The sequence below is a fragment of the Nomascus leucogenys genome, chromosome 4 (genome assembly GCF_006542625.1).
Source record: "Nomascus leucogenys isolate Asia chromosome 4, Asia_NLE_v1, whole genome shotgun sequence".
NCBI lineage: Eukaryota > Metazoa > Chordata > Mammalia > Primates > Hylobatidae > Nomascus > Nomascus leucogenys.
In genome coordinates, this window is record NC_044384.1 from 43,225,120 (window position 1) to 43,246,357 (window position 21,238).

Below are 21,238 nucleotides of genomic sequence, written 5' to 3' on the forward strand. Positions count from 1 at the left end.
GCCTGGCCAGATGCCAGCACCTTGATATTGGACTCCAAGCCTCAAGAACTGTAATAAATTTCTTTCCTTTATAAATTACCCAGGCTGTGGTATTCTGTTATAACAACACAAAACAAAGACACAAAATTGATACAGAGAAGTGGGCTGTTGCTATAACAAATAACTGAAAACATGAGAGCAGCTTTGGAATTGGGTAATAGGTAGAGGCTGGAAACATTTGGAGAAGCAAGCTAGAAAAAGCCTAGATTGACTAGAGCATTATCTGGTTGACTCTGGTGGGAGCTCAGAAGAAAATAGTTGTAGGGAAAGTCAGAGCCTTCTTAGAGATTGCTGAAGTGGCTGGTAGAAATACAAATGGTAAAGCCAATTCTGAAGAGGTCTCAGATGGAAATGAGAATCAAGGTAGTAGAAACTGGAATAAAAACCATCTTTGTTTTAAAGTGGCAAGAACTTGGCTGAACTATGTCAATGTCCTAGGGCTCTAATGAAAGTCAGAATTTAAGAGCAATGAACTAGGATATCTGGTGAAAAAAAATTCTAAGCAAAATATTGAAGGAGTTGTATGGTTACTCTTAACTGCATATAGGAAGATGCAAGAGGATAGAAGTGATATAAAGATGGAGTTTACTAAAAGGAAAGTAGAGTAGAAAAATTTGAAACAGTCACAGCTTGGTCATGTAAAGAGCGAAAAGGCATCTTTTGGAAAGCATACCAAAGGCTTGACCAAGTGACCATTTGCTACAAGGATTATAGTATGGATAGAAGGGAGCCAGTGTTATTCACCAAGACGATGGGAGAAAAACTCCAAAGGCATTTCAGAGACCTTCTAAGCAAGCTAGGACCTTGAGGGCAAGGTTTCTGGACAGGCACCAGCGGTACCTCAGCATTCACTGCTCAGGGCCACTCAGGATCCTGCTCCCAGAATTCTGGTGCAGGATTTTTTGGCCACCACAGCTGTGACTCAAGCAGGCCTTGCTGCTCTGGAAGGTACAAGCCATAAAACACATGGTGCTAATTCTGCAGGTGTGGAAAATACAAGAGCCGTGGAGCCATGGTGACCTCAACCTAGATCTAAAAGAAGGTTACGGACAGCCTAGGGTCCCAGGAAGAGACTTGTCACAGGGTGAAGCCACTGTGGAGAGTCCCTACTAGGGCAATGCCTAGTGGAGCCAGGGGAGCGAGGCAGCCCCCAAGACTCCAGAACTGTAGAGCTACCGGTGTGCAGTCCAGCCCAGGAAAGCTGTAGGCATAAGCTCCAACCCAGGAGAGCTGAAGCATGGGCTGAGCCCAGCAAAGCCATAAGGATGGGGTTGCCTGAGGCCTTGTGGGCTCAACCCCAACCCCAGTGTGCCCAGGATGTGGGACCTGGAGTCAAAATAGATTATTCTGGTGTCTTAATATTGTTTTTTTCTCTCTTGGGCTTTGGAGTTGGAACTAGTTATCCCTTTCTTCTTGCCTATTTCTGCCTTTTGGAATGTGAACATCTATGCCAGTTCCAACAACATATTTTGGAAGTAGGTAACTTGTTTGATTTCAGACTCACAGCTAGAGGGAAATTTGCCTCAGGATGAGTCATGCCTTGAGTCTTACCTATATCTGATTCAGATGAGACTCTGGATTTGGGACTTTGAGTCTGTACTGGAATTCATTAAGACTTTGGGGCTAATGGGATGGAATGGATATATCTTGCACATGAGGAGGACATGAATTTTGGGGATGGGAGCAGAATGCTATGGTTTTAATATGTCCCCCAAAGTTCATGTGCTAGAAACATAATCCCCAAGGCAACAGTGTTGAAAGGAGATAAACCGGATGAATGCCATTATCTCAGGAGTGGGTTACTTACTGCAGGAATAGGTTCCCAATAGAGCATAAGTTTCACCCCCTTCTCCCCTCTTCCCCTACAGCCCCCTTGCCCTCTACCATGGATGGCACAGCAAAAAGGTCCTCACAAGATGCCAGTACCTTGATACTTTGATATTGAACCTCCCAGCCTCCAAAACTGTGAGAAATTGATTTCTTTATAAATTACCCAGTCTGTGGTATTCAGTTACAGCAACACAAATTGTACTAAGACAATAATTTTAAAACAATAAAAGTAAATGTAAAAACAAAGGCAACTACTCAGCATGTACCATCCGGATTAGTTATCCCCTAGCCCCACTGGACAACTCCTCTCCCCATGGCTCCCTGGGATCCTGCTTTCCCTGAACACCATAAGCCAGCCTCATGGTAACCCCTCTTGTTACTCATTCTACCTCCCACCCCAGTGTGCTTCATCCTATTTTACAAGGTAATCAGTTTTAGGACAGAAACCAGGATAGGACTTAGTGTCATTGTTTTGTCATGGAAATGTCCATTTTTAAAAATTCTATGTTACTAGGGGCCTTTATTTTGTTGAAATCAATACTTAGAAACGACCCAACTTGCAATATAATTTCCCAGATTTCACAGTCTGAATGTTTCCCAGACCCACATTAACATTTTAATTTGTTATTTTGTTTGGTATCTCAGAGGAGTTTACTCATTGGGCAACATGCATTACTACAATACAACAAAACAAAACAAACCCGGCATGAGTGCTGGTGGTCTGTTGACTTGTTCAATCCATTTATGCTGGAGGTTGCAAATTTTTTTTGTGTGTGTGTGAAAAATCAGACCTTGGCGATGACCTTGAGAAGCAGGATATAAATAACTCGCACAAGCTTAGCGTTCCAATAATGGAACACTAGGCATAAATGAGTTAAGGAAAGGATTACATTTGAATGAATGACCTCAAGGATCTTTCTAGATGTCTCCTTGGCCAGAACTAACAAACGATGAGAAAGAACTGCCAGAAGAGAAAGAGTAAGTGAGGAATTCCTGGACATCAAATGCCACAGAATGCCAAACAGAGGGTGACAGGCACTGGGTCTCTGCCAGTGATTAGCAACAAAGTACCCACATTGTGTGGGTACTGCTATGATCATAAGAACAGCTGGGCATGGCCTTATCAATAAAATAGATAATGTTACAATGGGGAACACTGTGGCAGTGTGAAAATTCCATTTTTGCTGAATTCAGTGTTTTCCAAAACAATGTCAATGACTAAAAAGGACAGGAAATAGATGACCTTAATCCTTAGAAACCAACAGAAAATTGCTTCAAATCAAATGGTAAAATGAGCTCATAAAAAGAATTGAAAATAAAAGCAGAATTCTTAGGATTATGCTTTAGAAAAGTTGTGCCCATTTCCCACCAGGGTTATGGGAGTTTCCTGGGTGTTCATCAACATATGATACTTCATTAAAAGGCAATCACTGCCAATGTGACCTGTGAAATATGTCTTGTTGTTTTCGTATGTATTTCTTTTGTTCTTAGTTGGTTTAATGTCTTTCACTTTTCTACTGAGTTCATAATATATTTAGGATAATATAATTTTCTACCTTTCTTTTTGTAAACAATCTCCTAGTTTGTCATTTGCATTTAGTTATCATTTGTGATTTTCATTTTGTAAATAAGATCTTTTAAAATTTTATGCAGTAAAATAGTTAAATCTCTTCCTCTGGAACCTGTTTCACTGGTTTTATTTTTAAAATAAACATTACCAACCACAGACTAATTAGTCTTCATCTCTCTCTCTCTTTTTTTCCTACAGTTTGATATGTTCCATTAAATGCTTTAAGCTCTCTGGGGCTTACTGTGGTATACGGTCAAAGTATGTTTTTGTTTACTTCCATTTAACAACACCTCTCCAATCAGTACCTAACCCGACCCCACCAATGTTAACTGTACAGTGAGTTGTTCTATATACTGAGGTCTGTTTCAGAGCTCCTCTGCACCAATCATCTGTCTGCTGAGGAAGGGGCCAGGCCACATTGTTGTAATCCTCAGAGTTGGCACATTTTACTATCTAGTAGGAGAAGTTGCTCTTCATAATTATACTGCTTCCTACAAATTTATCCCCAGTTCATCAGGGAAAATGTTTCTCCAGTCATATTTCAGGAAGGGACTCTGGATCTTTCTGAAGCCCTAACCATCACTGCAGATGAGGAGTCCTGCAGGCTCACACCCAGCATAAGCATGTAAGGAGAGTACAAGGAAGGCCCATGGGGCGGCTGGCGAGGTGCCTGTGCTCTAAGGCATGGCGATCCAAATGGAGAAACTCCAGACCTGAGACTGGGCCTGTCCTGGGTCAGCACGGGCCCCCTTGTTTCAGAGCAGCACCTCTGGGGAAGAGCACCAAAGACCAAGACTGCCCTACAAGGTGGTGATCAGGGAGGGACGCAACAGGAGGAATGAGAGCACAAGGTGTGGTCCCCATCACATAAAACAAGTGGGACCTACCCCCAGGATTCCTTATCTCAGCCCAAGAGTCCAACTTCAATATGCAGTGGAACACGTGCGCCTCGTGTCTTCCTGACATGTGAACTATTTTCTTAGAGTAAAACTTCGTAATTTACATTCCCTCAAGGAAAAATGATTTTAAAAAATAATTTTGGCCAGGCGCAGTGGCTCACGCCTGTAATCCCAGCACTTTGGGAGGCCGAGGCGGGTGGATCACCTGAGGTCAGGAGTTCCAGACCAGCCTGGCCAACATGGTTAAACCCCGACTCTACTAAAAATACAAAAATTAGCCAGGCATGGTGGCACATGCCTGTAATCCCAGCTACTAGGGGGGCTAAGGCAGGAGGATCTCCCGAATCTGGGAGGTGGAGGCTGCAGTGAGCCGAGATCGTGCCACTGCACTCCAGCCTGGGCAACAGAGTGAGACTCCGCCTCAAATAATAATAATAATAATAATTATATATTATATAATAATATAATATAATAATAATAATTATTATATATTATATAACAATATAATATAATAATAATAATTATTATATATTATATAACAATATAATATAATAATAATAATTATTATATATTATAAGGGGCCAACTTGATAGGAAATGCAGTCATAAAATTCTGTCACTTTTCTGGTTTTACTAGAAAAGACCAAAGCATGAACACACTCAGGCACCCACAGGCCTTCACAAGCACGCACACCCACACCCATCCACCCCACATGTCACATAAAGGATTTTCTCCTGTAGTGCACACTGCAGCTGTGGTTCCAGCCACTGTGATGGGTGTCCACATGGTGTGGCTCTTATTGGAATGGAAAATTTTAGATTTTCACAATGCATTAGTTCCCTATGGCTACTGTAAGAAAGTACCACAAACTAGGTGGCTTAAAATAACAGAAACTTATTCTCTCTCAGTTTGAAAGACTAGAAGTCTGATATTAAGGTGTCAGCAGGGCCATGCTTTTCCTGAAGGCTCTACAGGAAGTCTGTCTTTGCCTCATCCTCAATTGGCAGCCAGCAATCTGTGGCGTTCCCTGGCTTGTAGATGCATTATTCTGACCTCTGCCTGTCCTCTCGTGGCTGTCTTCCTTGCATGTTCACATCGTCTTCCCTCTGTGCCTCTTTTCCTCTTATAAGGACACAGTCATGCTGCATCAGAGCCCACCCTCATGACCAGATTACATCTGCTACAACACTATTTCCAAATAAGGACACAAGCACAGATACCAGGGGTCAGGGCTTTAACATATCGTTTTAGGTGATGCAATTCAACCCATAACATAGTCAACCAACCTTGTTCACCAAAGTCATTGCATAAACCAGTAGCTCCGTATCAACTCCATCTTTTTCCTCCAGGATTTCCATGATATTTGACCAAGGTTTGACCCCTATGAGTAAAGCAAAAATCATTAGAAACAGCAATTCATCAACATTCTTTATCTAATTCACATCACAGTTTATTATCCAAGGACATATCCAGTGATGGCAGCGTCTTTCAGTCACCAAATTTCAAAGTGTGACATTATCCTTAGGATGGATTTGAGCATGCTTCTAATTGAGAATATTTCTTAGTAGGGAACCCTATCTCACATCATCCTTGTCCTTTTGACAAGAGCATTGTGTATGCTTCAGTGTCTGGATGCTTACTTGCTTGAAAATTTCTTCATATTAAATATGTAATTTTTAAAAATCCAATCATTGCAACTCTGTAGGTCATACATTTCCCCCAGAGCAGAAAACTCTTGGTAAGTACTCTATGAATATCCATCAGCACAGAAGAAAAGGGGATGTGGAAGATCTTAACATCCCTCTAGCAGTGACTCCAAGAAATAAATGACATGCCTGTCTAGCAAATATCTCAAGAACGGAAGTATATTACATCTACTCCATCAAGGCACAAATACTATTAAGTATCAGCTAGGTACAAGGCATATTGGGCAGCTGCCCTCAATAGGTTTATAATCTAATGGAGCAGCTAGGCATAAGCCCAAGAACAGACGCCAGCACAGAGCAACGGCTGAGAAGTGTCCAAGCATGCAGCTAAGCTTGTCACTGTGCAAGTGAGGTCTCTTTCAACAGGGATGACTGCAGGGGACTTGGCACAAGAGGTGACTGCTGCCTTGGCTCTGCAGGAGGCTTATAGGTGGTTATTTCCAGGATCTAAGAGGAACAGGAGACACTCCGCATTCACATTCAGGACCACTAAGCCAAGGGCAAGACCAAAAAGGGGCACACAACACCCTGACATGGTTTTCTAGGCCCAGGATGAATATTTGAAGTGAAGTGAAGTAAGAATTGCCTTGCCCTTGGCTTGGTGGTTTGCAACATGAAGCTCTTTCCTGCTTTCTCTATAAAGATCTCAAAGGGATATTGCTTATTTTTGCTTGAGAGAAGTAAACTTGGAAATAACCTAAATACAGCAGTTTCCAAATGCTGGTCCTTGGATGGGCTATGTCAGAGCTGATTTTGGCCTTGAGAACAGAAGTTTCCCAAGGACCATGATAGTATCTGTCTTGTTGATCTCCATGCTCTTAGGACAGTACCTGGCATATAGTACATGCTCAGTAAAATGTCTGCTGAATAGTGAATGGAGATCTCTGAGAAGGCAGGAAGTGGGTTAAGCTGAAGCAATTTTAAAAGAACCAGGAAGCAGATGCACATAGTAAAAAAAGCAGAGAAGACAGGATTTAAGGGAATTTGTTTAAGAGGACTAAACAAAGAATAGGTACCTACTTACTACAAGACGTAAAAGACACAAATGTAGCTCAATGTGGAGATCTTCTGGCTTTCCTAAGTGAACAGAAAGCCTTTTGCTTTGGCTAAGTTGCCCAGCCAGTCAGAACTGGGCAATCTTCTATGACCCTTGCTAACTGAGCACAAACGCATGTTCTTTCTCCTTTCACCTGCTGACTACTGAATTATCTCCTTGCTGATATTGATCATCAAACGACTCTGAAGTCCACACCACAGTGTAGTTATTCTTCCAACCCCCGCAAAGTAACCATCTCAGCTCTCAAGACAGTCAATCAATCTGATCAGCAGGCCTTGGGTCTCACTGTCCAGTTTAAGAGAACTGGATGCCGCCGTTTGTGTTTATAACAGGCGCAGCTTCTAACATTCACGTTTTGTATAAAACCTTAGCATAAAACACATGTTGTAGTGAGTTACCCATGCATGGTTCAAAGGAAGAACGTGCAGGGGAGAAAGTATCAAAACTAAGACTTTCTAGTGGTGCTAATAGTTGCTTACTCTGGAGCCAAACATGCGAAACAGGTCCTAAGGGAGCAAAGGCCAAGGAACAATGGCAGGCAGCCCAGAGAGAGAGGTAGCCAGACTACATCCGTACTCCCCTTAAACAGACACATACACATGTGTGCATCTAATCCTTTATAACAAGAACACTCAAACACTGGCTTAATTTAACTGAAAAATGTGTTTTTAGCTGGGTTATCTGAGTCTCTTATTACCATTTAAGGATTTTAAGTCTGGAAATGTGCACATATTTGTATACTCTTAGGATGGATGTTCATTCTTTTTATTGTTTTGGGGCAGAAAATCAGAAATATTTACAAGAATGAAGGTGAAAAGGAAGAAACATTTGGTTCAACAAAAATAGCCTTGGCAGGCCTCAGGCTAGGCCTGTGTTCAACACCAGCACTTGGATGTTTCCTAGGAGCTCCTGTCAGAATTATGGGGTCCACTCACTCCCCTCATTGCCTTTGCTAACTCCCTACAATGTGTGTGTATATGTGCATATGCGTGTGTGTGCATATGTATGTGCGTGTGTGTGTGTGTGTGTGTGTGTGTGTGTTGTGGAGGAGAGGGTTCCTGTACTGGAATCATAAACCATATAATGCTAGCCCTTCACATAACAGAGAAAGAAACTGGACCCCAAAGGAGTGGGATGGACGGGGGCTCAGGAAGCTCATCTGGGGCTCCTAAGGTCTCTGGGATGACTATACCTACCTTATAGGATTACTAAGAATTGTCACTGAGATAAAGCACTTTGTCTTTTTTCCTTAGTGCTGCTGGAGTACGTTAGAAGACAATACTTAATCATTGTCATCTGTCTCTCTCCAACTCCACTGCCCCCCACCCCCACCCCAAACACTGGAGTACAGGTTCTGTGAGAACCTTTTTTCCTGATGACTGCAAGCACACAATTGATACTCAAATATGTGCCAAATAAATGGGTCCTATGTGAAAAACGTTTAGAGTTGTGCCTGTTACATGATAGATACTCAAATATCAGTAGCTGTAATTGTAATGGTGGTGGTTGGTGGAGATACCCAGTTTACCCCGGGGCAGACCATCTGCACTGACTCCCGGGCCAGTCCTCTCTTAACCCAGATAAATACACACAGAATCAATTGCTCAATACTTCTCCCCTCTTACTTTCCTAAATCTCCACATTAAATCCAAAGGAAAATAGGATATTTAGCTCAGTGCCTCAGACATGGTTTGGTCTAGCACTCAAACAGAAGCTCCTCACAGCACATTCCATGTCTTTTCACATACTACATAAACACACTCAGTGTAGATGCTTCTGCTATAAATAATGGTGGAAAGAGAGTTTGAGTTCTGTCAACCTGTAGCTTCCACTACACTTTACATGATCTTCACAGATCGATATACTCTTAAGCAGAAAGTAGAGATGGGATCGCTTGAAAGGATGGCTGAATTTTTTCCCTACTAATCATCTGTTATACTTATGTTTAAGAATTATCAAATGAAAAATTAAACTACTTCAAAAGCTCTGCTGAGCCAGATTAGTGGGACTCGAGATTTAGGACAAATTTCAAGTGAGTTATCCTCTCTGGCCACTTGCCTCACCCTCTGTGAGAGAGGCAAACCTGTTCACTTAGAAGGAAGGACCCCATACCCAGACAGCAGAGGGGTGTCAATCAATTTCCTGTCAACCACCACAGGGAAGACCTTAAGAAAAGGGAGTCTCTGACATGGCAAAATGACAAAGCAAGGCTAAGGGCTCCCATGAGCCTTTCTCTCTTCCTGCCAGGCCCTGGCCACCAGAAAGGGAAAGTGACTTAAAGATGCAAGCAAAGAGAAGAAGATCCAGTGGTCTAATATTAATACCATACCATGCCCCACAGATGAACTTGAATCCACCTTTTTATCTCAGGCCCTGAGCAAAAGTGCAATTGCCTGGGTCAAATGAAACATTTTAAATTTTCCTTCTTCGGCCAGGCGCGGTGGCTCACGCCTGTAATCCCAGCACTTTGGGAGGCTGAGGCGGGTGGATCATGAGGTCAGGAGATCGAGACCATCCTGGCTAACACGGTGAAACCCAGTCTCTACCAAAAATACAAAAAAATTAGCTGGGCGTGGTGGCGGGCGCCTGTAGTCCCAACTACTCGGGAGGCTGAGGCAGAAGAATGGTGTAACCTGGGAGGTGGAGGTTGCAGTGAGCCAAGAGCGCACCACTGCACTCCAGCCTGGGCGACACAGTTAGACTCCATCCAAAAATAAATAAATAAATAAATAAATAAATAAAATTTTCTTCTTCATAAACACTGACCACTCCTTATGATGGACTTTAACCCCTTTGGCTTTTATCCCTGCTAACTAGCCGACTCTTGGCCCCAGACCAAATTGCCCACACTGCAGAATGAAGCCTTCTGGTTAGCCCACGTGCAGCATGCATGATGTTTATATTTATAATGCAACCAAAGGAATTTGTTCTGGACAACTTCATTTGCTTTAGGTAGTAATGATTTTTGAGGACTGGTAGTTTATTTGTTGGTTTTATTGCTGATTCCTTAAATCTGACAGTTTTCATTATCCAAAAGAAACTATTCAAAAAGACAACTGCTTATATGTCCATTCATCCCTGCTGAGGATTGAGTCTAAAGCCACTTTGAGAAGTAAAATTCATGATTTATTTATAAACTTGTGCACAAATGGATATGCTCAGTTTACCCTAAATCACCTCTGGCACCTGTCTGCTCTCTCACCCAGTTGAGAGGGAACTGGAGAGCTGTTTCTAAACCCACTAGGTGGAAACACACCTGGAAGTCATGTTGCTCTCTGCAGAACACCATGGCATATTTATATGTTTAATTCCATCATAGGATTCAGGAACAATTTTACTAGCAGTAAAATAGGATGATGTTATATGTGTGCATTATAAAATCACAGCCAAGACCACACGTGTCCATAAACATGCTATTAAACCACACATGATAAGCTATTTCTGAGTTTTTCCATTAGTGTCATTCCTTTTTTTTTTTATCAGCTGCTAGTGCTCAGCGGCAGACAGATAACAGCAGTTGCCAAAATTGTCTCGAATTGTCTATACAATTTAAGAAATTGTATAGACAAAAAACATAAAGCTGTCCAGGCGCGGTGGCTCACGCCTGTAATCCCAGGACTTCAGGAGGCCAAGGCAGGTGGATCATGAGGTCAGGAGATCGAGACTATCCTGGCTAAAACGGTGAAAGTCCATCTCTACTAAAAATACAAAAAATTAGCTGGGCATGGTGGCAGGCACCTGTAGTCCCAACTACTCGGGAGGCTGAGGCAGGAGAATGGCGTGAACCCAGGAGGCGGAGCTTGCAGTGAGACGGGATCGTGACACTGCACTCCAGCCTGGGCGACAGAGTGAGACTCCATCTCGAAAACAAAACAAAACAAAACAAAAACCATAAAGCTAAGAAGACAATTCATTAGCTGTTTTTTTAAAAATTATTATTATTTTTACTAATCAGGAAAAGATGGCCATTGTTTCATCTTGATGGAGAGACTTGGTCTGACAGACGAGAATCTCTGGCTGGGGCTATGGAGTCTTGGATATGGTATACAAAGGCCTGGGTTCATTTCAGGATCACGCCCTCATCCATCACAACATTCCCTTTATGGGATATGAAGCTCAAGGAAGGGAACTCCAAGCTGGCAGTGCAGCAAAGCCAAAGGAGAACCCAGGTCATGAGAAGTTGGCCCCTCTAACCCATACCCATAGCAAGGGCTCTGGGGTTACCTGAAGCTTAGGACAGTAAGATGAAGAGTTTGTTAGTTGTCCTCAAGCAACTGCCAGAGTTAGGAGATGAAACACAAATCCTCCAAGGATAAAGGAGAGGAGCTGCTGCCTGCCAGCTGCCAAAACACACACTGCTGACCTTAAACCTAATTGACTGGCCTTGGAAAAGCTAGACTTGGTTTCTGTGAAATCGGCATTCCTTATCAAGGATTCTGGGCCGGCCCCATGATCTACTCTTGGCCATAAGGGTCTTCCTGCCTAGCAGCAGAGGGTAACATTTTATGGCAGAAGAAATTTGCCTCAGCCTGGGAAACACCTTCCAGACTCACAGCCCCTGTCCACGTACTAGAGTTTGTCTCCCTAACATACCCCCAACAAAGAGACCTCGAGTTGCCTCCTCGCCTGCCATCAGCCATGCCTAATGCCGACATCTACCTGCATGTTAATGGGTATAGGAGCCCCAGTTAAAGGTCCTGGATGCTTTTCATTAACTTTCATTTAAACTTCTAAAATAACTCAAGCTACTTTCTTTCACATTTGGATTCAGCATTCAAAGGTGGGTCTGAGTAATGCTAAATCACAGACACAACTGGCCGGGCACGCTGGCTCATGCCTGTAATCCCAGCACTTTGGGAGGCCGAGGCAGGTGGATCATGAGGTCAGGAGATCAAGACCATCCTGGCTAACACGGTGATACCCTGTCTCTACTAAAAATACAACAACAACAACAAAAAATTAGCCAGGCGTGGTGGCGGGCGCCTGTAGTCCCAGCCACTGAGGAGGCTGAGGTAGGAGTATGGCATGAACCCAGGAGGTGGAGCTTGCAGTGAGCCGAGATCGCAACACTGCCCTCCAGCCTGGGCGACAAAGCGAGACTCCATCTCAAAAAAAAAAAAAAAAAAAAATCACAGACACAACTGGTTTGAATCAAAAGTGCAATTTAGGCTCCTCATTTCTTCCTGACACATCCTGGCTGGTTTATGCACAAGTGTGCATGCACACACACACAACTATAAGGAAATATACCAACAGGTTAACAGTGATTATCTTTGTTGAAATTATAGGTGAATTTTTATTGTCTTCTTTAAACTTTTCCCAAGTTTTTATGATTATAACAGTAGTATTACAGTTATAATCATAAAAGGAAAAAGTATTGTCACGTTTTTGTTCTTGAGTCTTTGTGGGGATGATGGTAATAATACCTGGGTCCTATTGGGGGAAGAAAACAAACAACAAAAGACAAAAGGATAAAATCATTTTAATTGGGAAGCATTTTAATTCCAGGCTTCCCAAAATCACAGGGTCCACAGCATGTTACACAGTAAACCAGAGCAGAAGCTCATTCTTCGCCACGTGTTTGCAGCATGCCTGCTGGCTCTGGGCCAGCTGGGGTGCCGGGACACCACGCTGGGAGACAGAGACCCCATCCTGGAACAGGCAACCCCAACTTGGAGAGACAAGGATGGGCAACACCACCACAGCAGAGAAGAGGTGCATACATGGGCTTTAAAAGCACATGCCCAAGGTAAGGGGGTGGGGGTATAGCCGAGGTGGGAGAAGGGGGTGGCAGGTGGGCAGGAGTTGAAGGGTGAAGGGTCCCCTTAGCCAGGGGACTGACTTTATGCTATAGGCACTGGGAAGCCACTGGCAGGTTTTGGATGTGACCGAACTGTTTGGGAGGGTGGCCAGGAGCATAGGTTAAACCTAGTGAGGGCCTGAGTAAGGCAGGGCAGGGATGGAGGAGAGGAAGGGAGAAGGTTCTAGAAACATCTGGCTGTCATAAGCAATGAAGCGTAGAGGGGAGGGGAGGAAGGAGCCAGGGCGATCCTGAACAAGACAGGAAGAACAGGAGGAGGAGCTAGACTTCCGTGTTTCCGTGGCAGGAGCTGGGTAGAGGCAAAGACAAGCCCAGGATCTGACCTCTCCTAGGTAAGCTCATGAGCACTTTTCTTTCATTATCAAACTCCATTCCAGCCCTAAGCTTTGTGTGCTTACTATCCTAAAAAACGGTTCTTGCAATAGGAAGTCCACATCTCGGGAATTCTGTTAATTCTTAAATCTGTCTCAAGCATGTACAACGCAGAAGCCTCCCTACATTAGACACCTTCACCTTCATGACATAAGAGGGCAGGGACTACTCACCTCTTTTCGTGTCAACAGCAGTGACAGCCTGAATTAGGAGAGGTGCGTTGGACTCCGAGTACTCTACAAAGACGAGCAGCAGCTTCAGGGCTGTCTTCACCACCAGGCGGAACTGGCAGAAGAGATAAAACCATCACATCACTGCCAACAAGGCCCTGTGCACCTGAGAGCATCTTCCTAACCGCAGCAGGCACCCAGCGCTTCCTGATGAGACGCTCTCAGAGATTACACAGATTCCTTCACAGATCCTCACAGTCCCTCATTAGACGCCTCAGAAGGCAGATGTTAGTACTATCCCCATTGTGCAGATCAGGAAACTGAGGTACAAAGTTCCCTGCCTGCAGTTACGCAGTAAAAAACAGAACCAGGACATGAACCCAGGATGCATGGCTCCAGAACTCACACCTGGCAACTCTCAAACACGAGCATCTGCTGAATCGATTACGTCTTCCTTTTACCCCAACTATAACATTGTGAGGTAGGCATAAGCACAATTCTTATTTTTCTGGTGAAGAAGCAGAAACAGCAGGTTAAACAATTCATCCAAAGTCACAACAGCCAGCTTAGGTGGAAGGGAACCGGAACCAAGTCCCCCATTCTTAAAGCCAAGCAGAGAAGGCCACCTGGAGCTGTAGAACCCCTACTTCCTGGATCCAGGGCTCAGCATTTGCCAGAAGCCGCATGAAGCCCAGAGGCCTTCCCTCACACAGGCAGAAGCCCTCCCTCAGTATGTGCCCTCGGGGAGGTCACAGGCTATTCACCTACAGAAAATCCCGAACCTCCCAACTGAAGCTGCCACAGATTCCTAACCCCAGCTTTATGAGCCCTGGGGCTGCGGCAGCCTTGGGGTCTCCAGGTCAGCCTCCAGGACCCCTCAGATGCTGCTGCAGGGACTTGCCCACAGTCTTGCCCTTGATTCCACTTCTTTCCAAAAGCCTCCTCCTAAAGGAACTCATACACCAACTACCTCCTGCAAATGGGTTCAAACTGGGCATCTGAGAAACAGCAAGGTTGCCTTGGGCTGTACATTGCACCCCAAGCTGCTGGCTTGTCAGTGGCCCCATCCTGCTACAGGTAAAATGTGCTTTCAAGGGTAGAGGGGGCTTATTTGCACTGTGGCTGCAGGGCCTGGAACCGCACTTGGCACAGAGGGAGCTGGAAGGTGTTTGTTGACTGAATAAATTAGTCAGTGACCAAGTCAATCAATCCATGACCTCTCGCCTACCACTTGAGCCTGTATCACTGGTTGTGGCAAATCAGCTCCAGCTACTTCCTGTGTTCTGCAGCCCAAGGAAGATTCTGTGCCTCTTGGACACATCTGACCACATCACAGTGTTAGGGGACACGGGTAGAATTTATAGGTAAATTTGGGGGAGCCCAAAGAGGGGACTGTGTTGTGCAGTCCACAGGGAATAGCTTAAAAACACCACTCACCCCAAGTCATTCACCCACATTCATGCAACCCCTTTACCCCCTTGCTTCCCTCTCCTCTGCTGTCATACCTACCAAGCACACCATTTGTCTTTTCCTCAATTCCACATCTCTCTCTAGCCAGTGCCCAGGTGCTCAGCTCCCCTTTATGAGGAAACTTCTTCAAAGAGGTGCTACAGCCTTTGGCTCCACCTCCTAACTTCCCACTGACTCATCACCCCAATTTGATAGGACTTCCATCACCACCACTCGGATTACTTGTCCAGGTCACCACTGGCCTCCATGGTATCAAATCCAGTGGTTACTTCTCTGCCCATTTTTGCTCAACTCTTAGCACCATGTGACAACTAACTGCTCTCTCCAAAAACAACTTCCTCTCCCTCTGGGCAACCAAAGTCTCCTGAGTGGCTCCTTTTTCATTGGTGCTCAGTCTCTCAGTGTGGGAAGACCTCTGAGTTCACTTCTCTTTACTCTCCTTCTCTCTCTTTCCACGATCTCTCTAGGTGAGTTCATCCAGTGCCCTGGTTTGAAAGTCCATCTAAGATCAGATGCTAAATACTGCACTCCAAGCCTGACCAAACTCCTGAGCAGGCATCATATAATCTCCTGACATCTCCACTCAGAAGCTAACAGATTCACTGTGGCCAAAACAGAACTCTCAATTTTCATTCATGCTTACCCCCTTCCACCTACCACTCCTAGCCTGCTCCCTCCAAAGCCCCCACCTCAGGACAAGGCCCCACCACCCTGAGCACTGGAAAGGGTTCGCCCGCACTTCCCTCACCCCATCTCCACAGCAAATCCACCCTCCAGTGCTGGAAGAGCTCCCTTCAAATTCTGTCCCAAACCTACCCCTTTACACTCTGTCCATCACCCTGGACCACCACAATAGCCTAAGTGCTCTGGCCTTGTCCTTCTGAAGTCCATTCTCCAAACTGCAGCCAGAGTGAACACTGCACCCTCCTTCTCCCAAGCCTCAATCACTCCCCATCATGCCCAGGGTGCTGCCTGTCCCTGCAGGCTTTCTGTGCTGGCCTCCGCCAAGCCCTCTGATCTCCTTTCTTGACACCCCCTCTCCGGCCCAGTGCGCTTCACATGCTAAGCTCTATAGTTGTGTGAGTGTTTTTCACACAGCAGAGTTCATTCATGATTCAGGGTCTTCTCACTGGTTATTCCTTCTGCCTGAAAGCCACCTGGAACCAGTCATCACAGGACTGACCTCATCCTTCAGGTCAGATAAATTTTCATTATAGAAAATGCCTTCCTGACTCCTTTACCTAAAGGAGCCCCTTGGTCACTATCACATCACCCTGATTTATTTACTTTTTGAGATGGAGTCTTGCTCTGTTGCCCAGGCTGGAGTCAAGTGGTGCAATCTTGGCTCACTGCAACCTCCACCTCCCAGGTTCAAGTGATTCTCCTGCCTCAGCCTCCTGAATAGCTGGGACGACAGTTGTGCACCACCATGCCTGGCTGATTTTTGTATTTTAAGTAGAGAAGGTGTTTCGCCATGTTGGCCAGGCTGGTCTCAAACTCCTGACTTCAGGTGGTCTGCCTGCCTCGGCCTCTCAAAGTGCTGGGATTACAGGCATGAGCCATCGTGCCCAGCCACCTCGTTTTATTTTTTTGAGACAGGGTCTCATTCTGTCACCCAGGCTGGAGTGTGGTGGTGTAAGCATAGCTCACTGCAGCCTCAAACTCCTGGGCTGAAGTCATCCTCCCACCTCAGCCTCTCGAGTGACTGGACTATAGGTGCGTGCCACCACATCTGGCTAATTTTCTTTAAGATTTTTTGTAGAGATAGTGTCTATGTTGCCCAGGCTGGTCTTAAACTCCGGGGATCCAGCAAACCTCTCACCTTGGCCTCCCAAAGTGCTAGGATTTCAGGCATGAGCCACTACACTTGGCCTTTTCTATCCATGTCCTTTATCATGACCTGAAATTGCTACAGACACTTGTTCACCTACTATATGCCTATGTTGCCTCTAAGAACATAAGCTTCACAGCAGCAGAGAGGCTTTATCTGACCCATGAGAAGCTGTTCAGTCAGCATATGTGTGAAGGGTAGGCCAGCCGGTCCTCCAAATCCATCCCCCTATGCTGTGTGGAGTGAGCCCTCCCAGCCTCCAGCCTCCCTTTCTCACCTTGTAGTAGCCCCCAGCAAAGCCAAGCCCCCACCCCCCCACCCTCCACCGTCCCAACCGTTGCGCTGAGGGCAAGTCATGCCCTGGGCTGCCATTCTCGAGGTAACCTCCTCCCCACACAGGGAGCTGAGTACTTTAGAGTGCTGGGAACTCTTCAGAGAGTGTCTGCCCTCATAACTTGAGGCCCACAATTGCTCCTCTGTTTCTATTCTGTAGGAATAGACTACATTCCGGTGTATTTTTCTCAACTACACGGTCGGAGGTTGAAGGCGAAGGTATGGCATAACGAGTTGTGCTTTGTATGTTTAGGGCTGAAGAAATTTCTTCAAGTAAATAAAAAGACCTAGCAAGTTCAGGCTTGGCAACTTCCTCAGTGGGTGGACTATTATTATGTGGTTTAAGCCTCTAAATGCCTTCCCAGGAAAGAACCTGGCTGCTGCCCAACCCACTCCCCCCATTAGCTGGTCTCAGCAGGGCCCCTTAGCCCACCTCACAGAGGCTCCCTCTGAGTATCTCTGTGGTCAAGGGGCCTTGACCGATACGGTCTCAGGCACCCAGAATCCCTAAGCCATTCTCCTACATGTGGCTCTCTAATTAAGAAACCACTGTTTTCTAGCAAAGCCTCCTTTTTCTATTGGTCTCAACATGCCTATTCCTGTCTTTCTCTCCTCTGTGATACGGCTCTATTTGGAGCTTTTTTGGCACTGTAATTTGTTTTTTTAAAAAAATCCCCAAACATCTTCTGATGCATAATTTTAGGTTTCTATGAATTTGGCTTCTACTGAGTTTAGGTTTATGTGAATGTACTTTTGGATGCTTTACTATGTAAATTAATAATAAGCATATTAGTTAAATCACTTTAGGAAAAAAGAGCACTAGAACACTAATTTTGTAGAAATGCATGGTACTGATTTCCAGCATGTACTAACTCATCGTCGAAATATGTCCTGCAGGATCCTCCTCAGAAGTACCTTACTAGCATTAATGCATCGACTTGAAAGTAAAAAAGGTACATTCCATCGAAAGAATTCTATGAGCCAACCTCATTTATCCAGAAATCACTTACTCTGATGCCCTCATGTATCTGGAATGCAGTCAAAACCCTTCGAAGCTTGGAACAGCCACAGTGGAGGCCACACACCCTCTCCAAGTCCGAAGACACTGCTCACCCCATAGCTCTTAAAAATCCACCCTTGGTGCCCCTTGCGCTTACGTTAGACACATTTTATAATAAGTGGAGTGGATATAAAGATTCACAGCCCACATCTGCTGAGAAGAGGCAAATCGGGGAGGACAATGATGGAGAAGGAGAGGCAGGCCCAGTGTGGCAGCAAGAGAGAGTGTCACAAATGAGGAGAGTTGAACAAGCTGCAAGGATGCCAGAGCACACACCACAGTGTGGCCCAGACATGTCAGCAAAGCGTCACTCTGATCTGAACTGTCTGATTTCCAGCTCTGCCTGGCATGCCTTCACGTGGTAATGAAGGGTTTCACTACGACTTATAGGCTCAAGCACCTGCCCATTTGTCCAGCACCAAGAGAAATCAATTAGAATTGATTCTCATTCTTATGGAGCATCCAAGGCCATGGAAGACACAGCAGTCACAAAGCAGTCACTCAGGAGTATAGGGCAACAAGCAGCCAGCATCAGCATCAGTGGTCTCAAGACAACCAAGCTGGCGGGGAGGGAGTAGATTCCTTGTCTCTGGAGGCTCTGCACGGCCACTTACTAAGGCCTTTGCAGAAGGAGTTCAGAGCCTGCAGAGGGTGGACTGGCTGACCCCATGTAAGGTCCCTCCGAATCCAAGATTCTCTGCTTCTACTTTCAACAACATCTTGAGTGCCGGGTTGCTGAGGACAGATGCAAACAGAGAGCTTTCTTAGAGGACAGCTCCGGCATTGTAGATGAGAGCAAGGCTCAGAACTGGATCCAGCCCTTCCCAGCTTCCATGGAGCAAAAGAACCATGTGATGGCTTTTGGGGTCCTGTTCACACAAACAACCTCACTTTCTTTGGGCTAGAGAAACACACTGGAGCTCTAGATCCAGCCTTTGGGCTTTCTGTTACCTACATTTTCTTTAATTACAATCTAGCAAATACTAGTATTCCATTTTTAGTTGTCTGTTATAATAAAGACTATATTTATGTTGTTCTAAAGCATGCAGCTAAATCACAGTATATAACAGAAATCTGAAATAATGCCCTTGCATAAGGGGGGTGCAAAAGCAGGAATATACAGATGGCTGTGAATTGTTGCACATTTCATAATGATTTGGCACATTTTGGGGGTTACTGAGCTGAGCTTTACTTCCTGTTGCAGCTATCATTTTGCACCTCAAAATAAAGGCTAAAAGCCTTCAGAGGACCAGAGATTCCTCTTGACCCAAAGAAGTAACATTTGTCAAGTCAAGCCTCAGTCCAGGCATTGAACCTCCATATTCCATAAATAACACAGGGCTCAATGTCAGCTCCGTGACAGGGAGGCTAGGCTGGAGGGAAGGGTAGCAGGATGGTGTCAACAAAGAGCCTTGTTCTTCTCGTTTTATTTTCCAGGTCAACTCATAGGAAGAGTGTGGAGTTGCCTGTACAGAACCTGTGTATCTAGATTTCAGATAAAATGTAATCATCAAATATGTGGGAAGGTAATAAAAAGACAGTTGCTTAATACTTTTACACATAAAAACAAACTGGAAGTCCTTTCATCTTTTATTGCACTTACAGAAATACAAGAACTATACTTAGCAGGTCAAATATGCTGCTCGTTAAGCAAAAATAAAAGAATTCCAAAAAATCTTCAAATTCCTAATTTCTCTTCTAAAAATTCAACAGCCATAAAAAGACAACAATTTCCAAACCTCAAGATTGAAATTACAAAAGGGGTTGGAAAACCATGCTTCATTTTATTTGTTTCATTTTCCACGAAAACATCATAAATATATGTTATATAAATGGATGCTGGTTATTAAAACTGAATTCGAAAGTGGTAAGATAACTTGATCTATAAAGCTTTACCACATTGTTTACAAGCTCATCAGCACTTTAGAATATACAAGTATTGCTATAAAGAAAAAAAGATCTCAAGTGACTTAGGATACAAACTCTTTAAACATTGTATCCCAATGCCATATATTTAAGCTCAGAATTTCTGAGCAAGCAGCTCAGAGTGCACCCTAAAGCCTTCATAACTGGTTATCAAACAATCCAACAGACATCCCAGACTCCAAATCTCTCCCTTCCCGACCTCTAACAGGTTATTTGCAACATGAGGTGGGTATTACCAGAAATAAAGTATAGGCCCAAATATATTAACTAAGTACAGAACTCTGGGTCTTGGTTTGCAGGTGTCCTTCAAGGGAGAGTGTGGAGACCAGGGTTGGCACATCCACCATAACAGGAAGTCATGTGCACCAAACCCACGTGGTCTAGCCTCAGGGCCTGATGGCCAACCTGCTTATGACACAGTGCAATTTGCAGAAGGTATAGTAGCCAAGTGTAAGGCTGGGTAGCCCTTAGGATTTTATTAGCGAACAGGAAATCTTACAGAATGTAAAATATAGCAGACAACTCAAAATAATTAAAAACAACAATAAATAGTGCTACAAATTGGCATTTTCTCTTTTTTTTCTCCTCCAGCGCCAGGCTGGAGTGCAATGGAGTGATCTCGGCTCACTGCAACCTCTACCTCCCGGGTTCAAGCAATTCTCCTGCCTCAGCCTCCCGAGTAGCTAGGATTACAGGCATGCACCACCAAGCCCAGCTAATTTTATATTTTTAGTAGACATGGGGTTTCTCCATGTTGGTCAGGCTGGTCTCGAAATCCCGACCTCAGGTGATCCACCCTCCTCAGCCTCCCAAAGTGCTGGGATTACAGGCGTAAGCCACTGCGCCTGGCTGGCATTTTCTCTATTGAGATAAAATTCTGGGGCTTAGATGAAGGTTTTGTTACCCTGGAAAAGGCCAAGTAAATTTCTGTCCTACCTTAACTCTGCTTATCTTTGGGAAATAGGATGCCTGAGGTCAGAAGTTCCCTCTCCTGACTAAACTGGCTCTGACTGCTGGGATCCAGGGTGGCCACTCACTTGGCCTCTGAAGAGTTTCTAACTTCATTATCATCTAATTCTCATGCAAAAAAACACTTCCACCAGCACCCTGACAGTTGATAATCACCACGACAACAATGAGAAGAAACCATAAAA

General features: G+C 44.7%; 1 protein-coding gene across 4 annotated transcripts in view; it reads right to left on the reverse strand.

Annotated features, from left to right (window-relative positions):
• Positions 1 to 21,238, reverse strand: part of FHOD3 (formin homology 2 domain containing 3) — a 491,472-nt gene that overhangs the window by 173,824 nt on the left and 296,410 nt on the right. For all 4 annotated transcript variants that reach the window (XM_030810562.1, XM_030810561.1, XM_030810560.1 and 1 more), the window contains exons 7-8: positions 13,468 to 13,579; positions 5,625 to 5,719 (exon numbers count right to left, since the gene is read on the reverse strand). In XM_030810562.1, the coding sequence (XP_030666422.1) occupies positions 5,625 to 5,719; positions 13,468 to 13,579 (207 nt within the window). The remainder of the gene's footprint in view (positions 1 to 5,624; positions 5,720 to 13,467; positions 13,580 to 21,238) is intronic.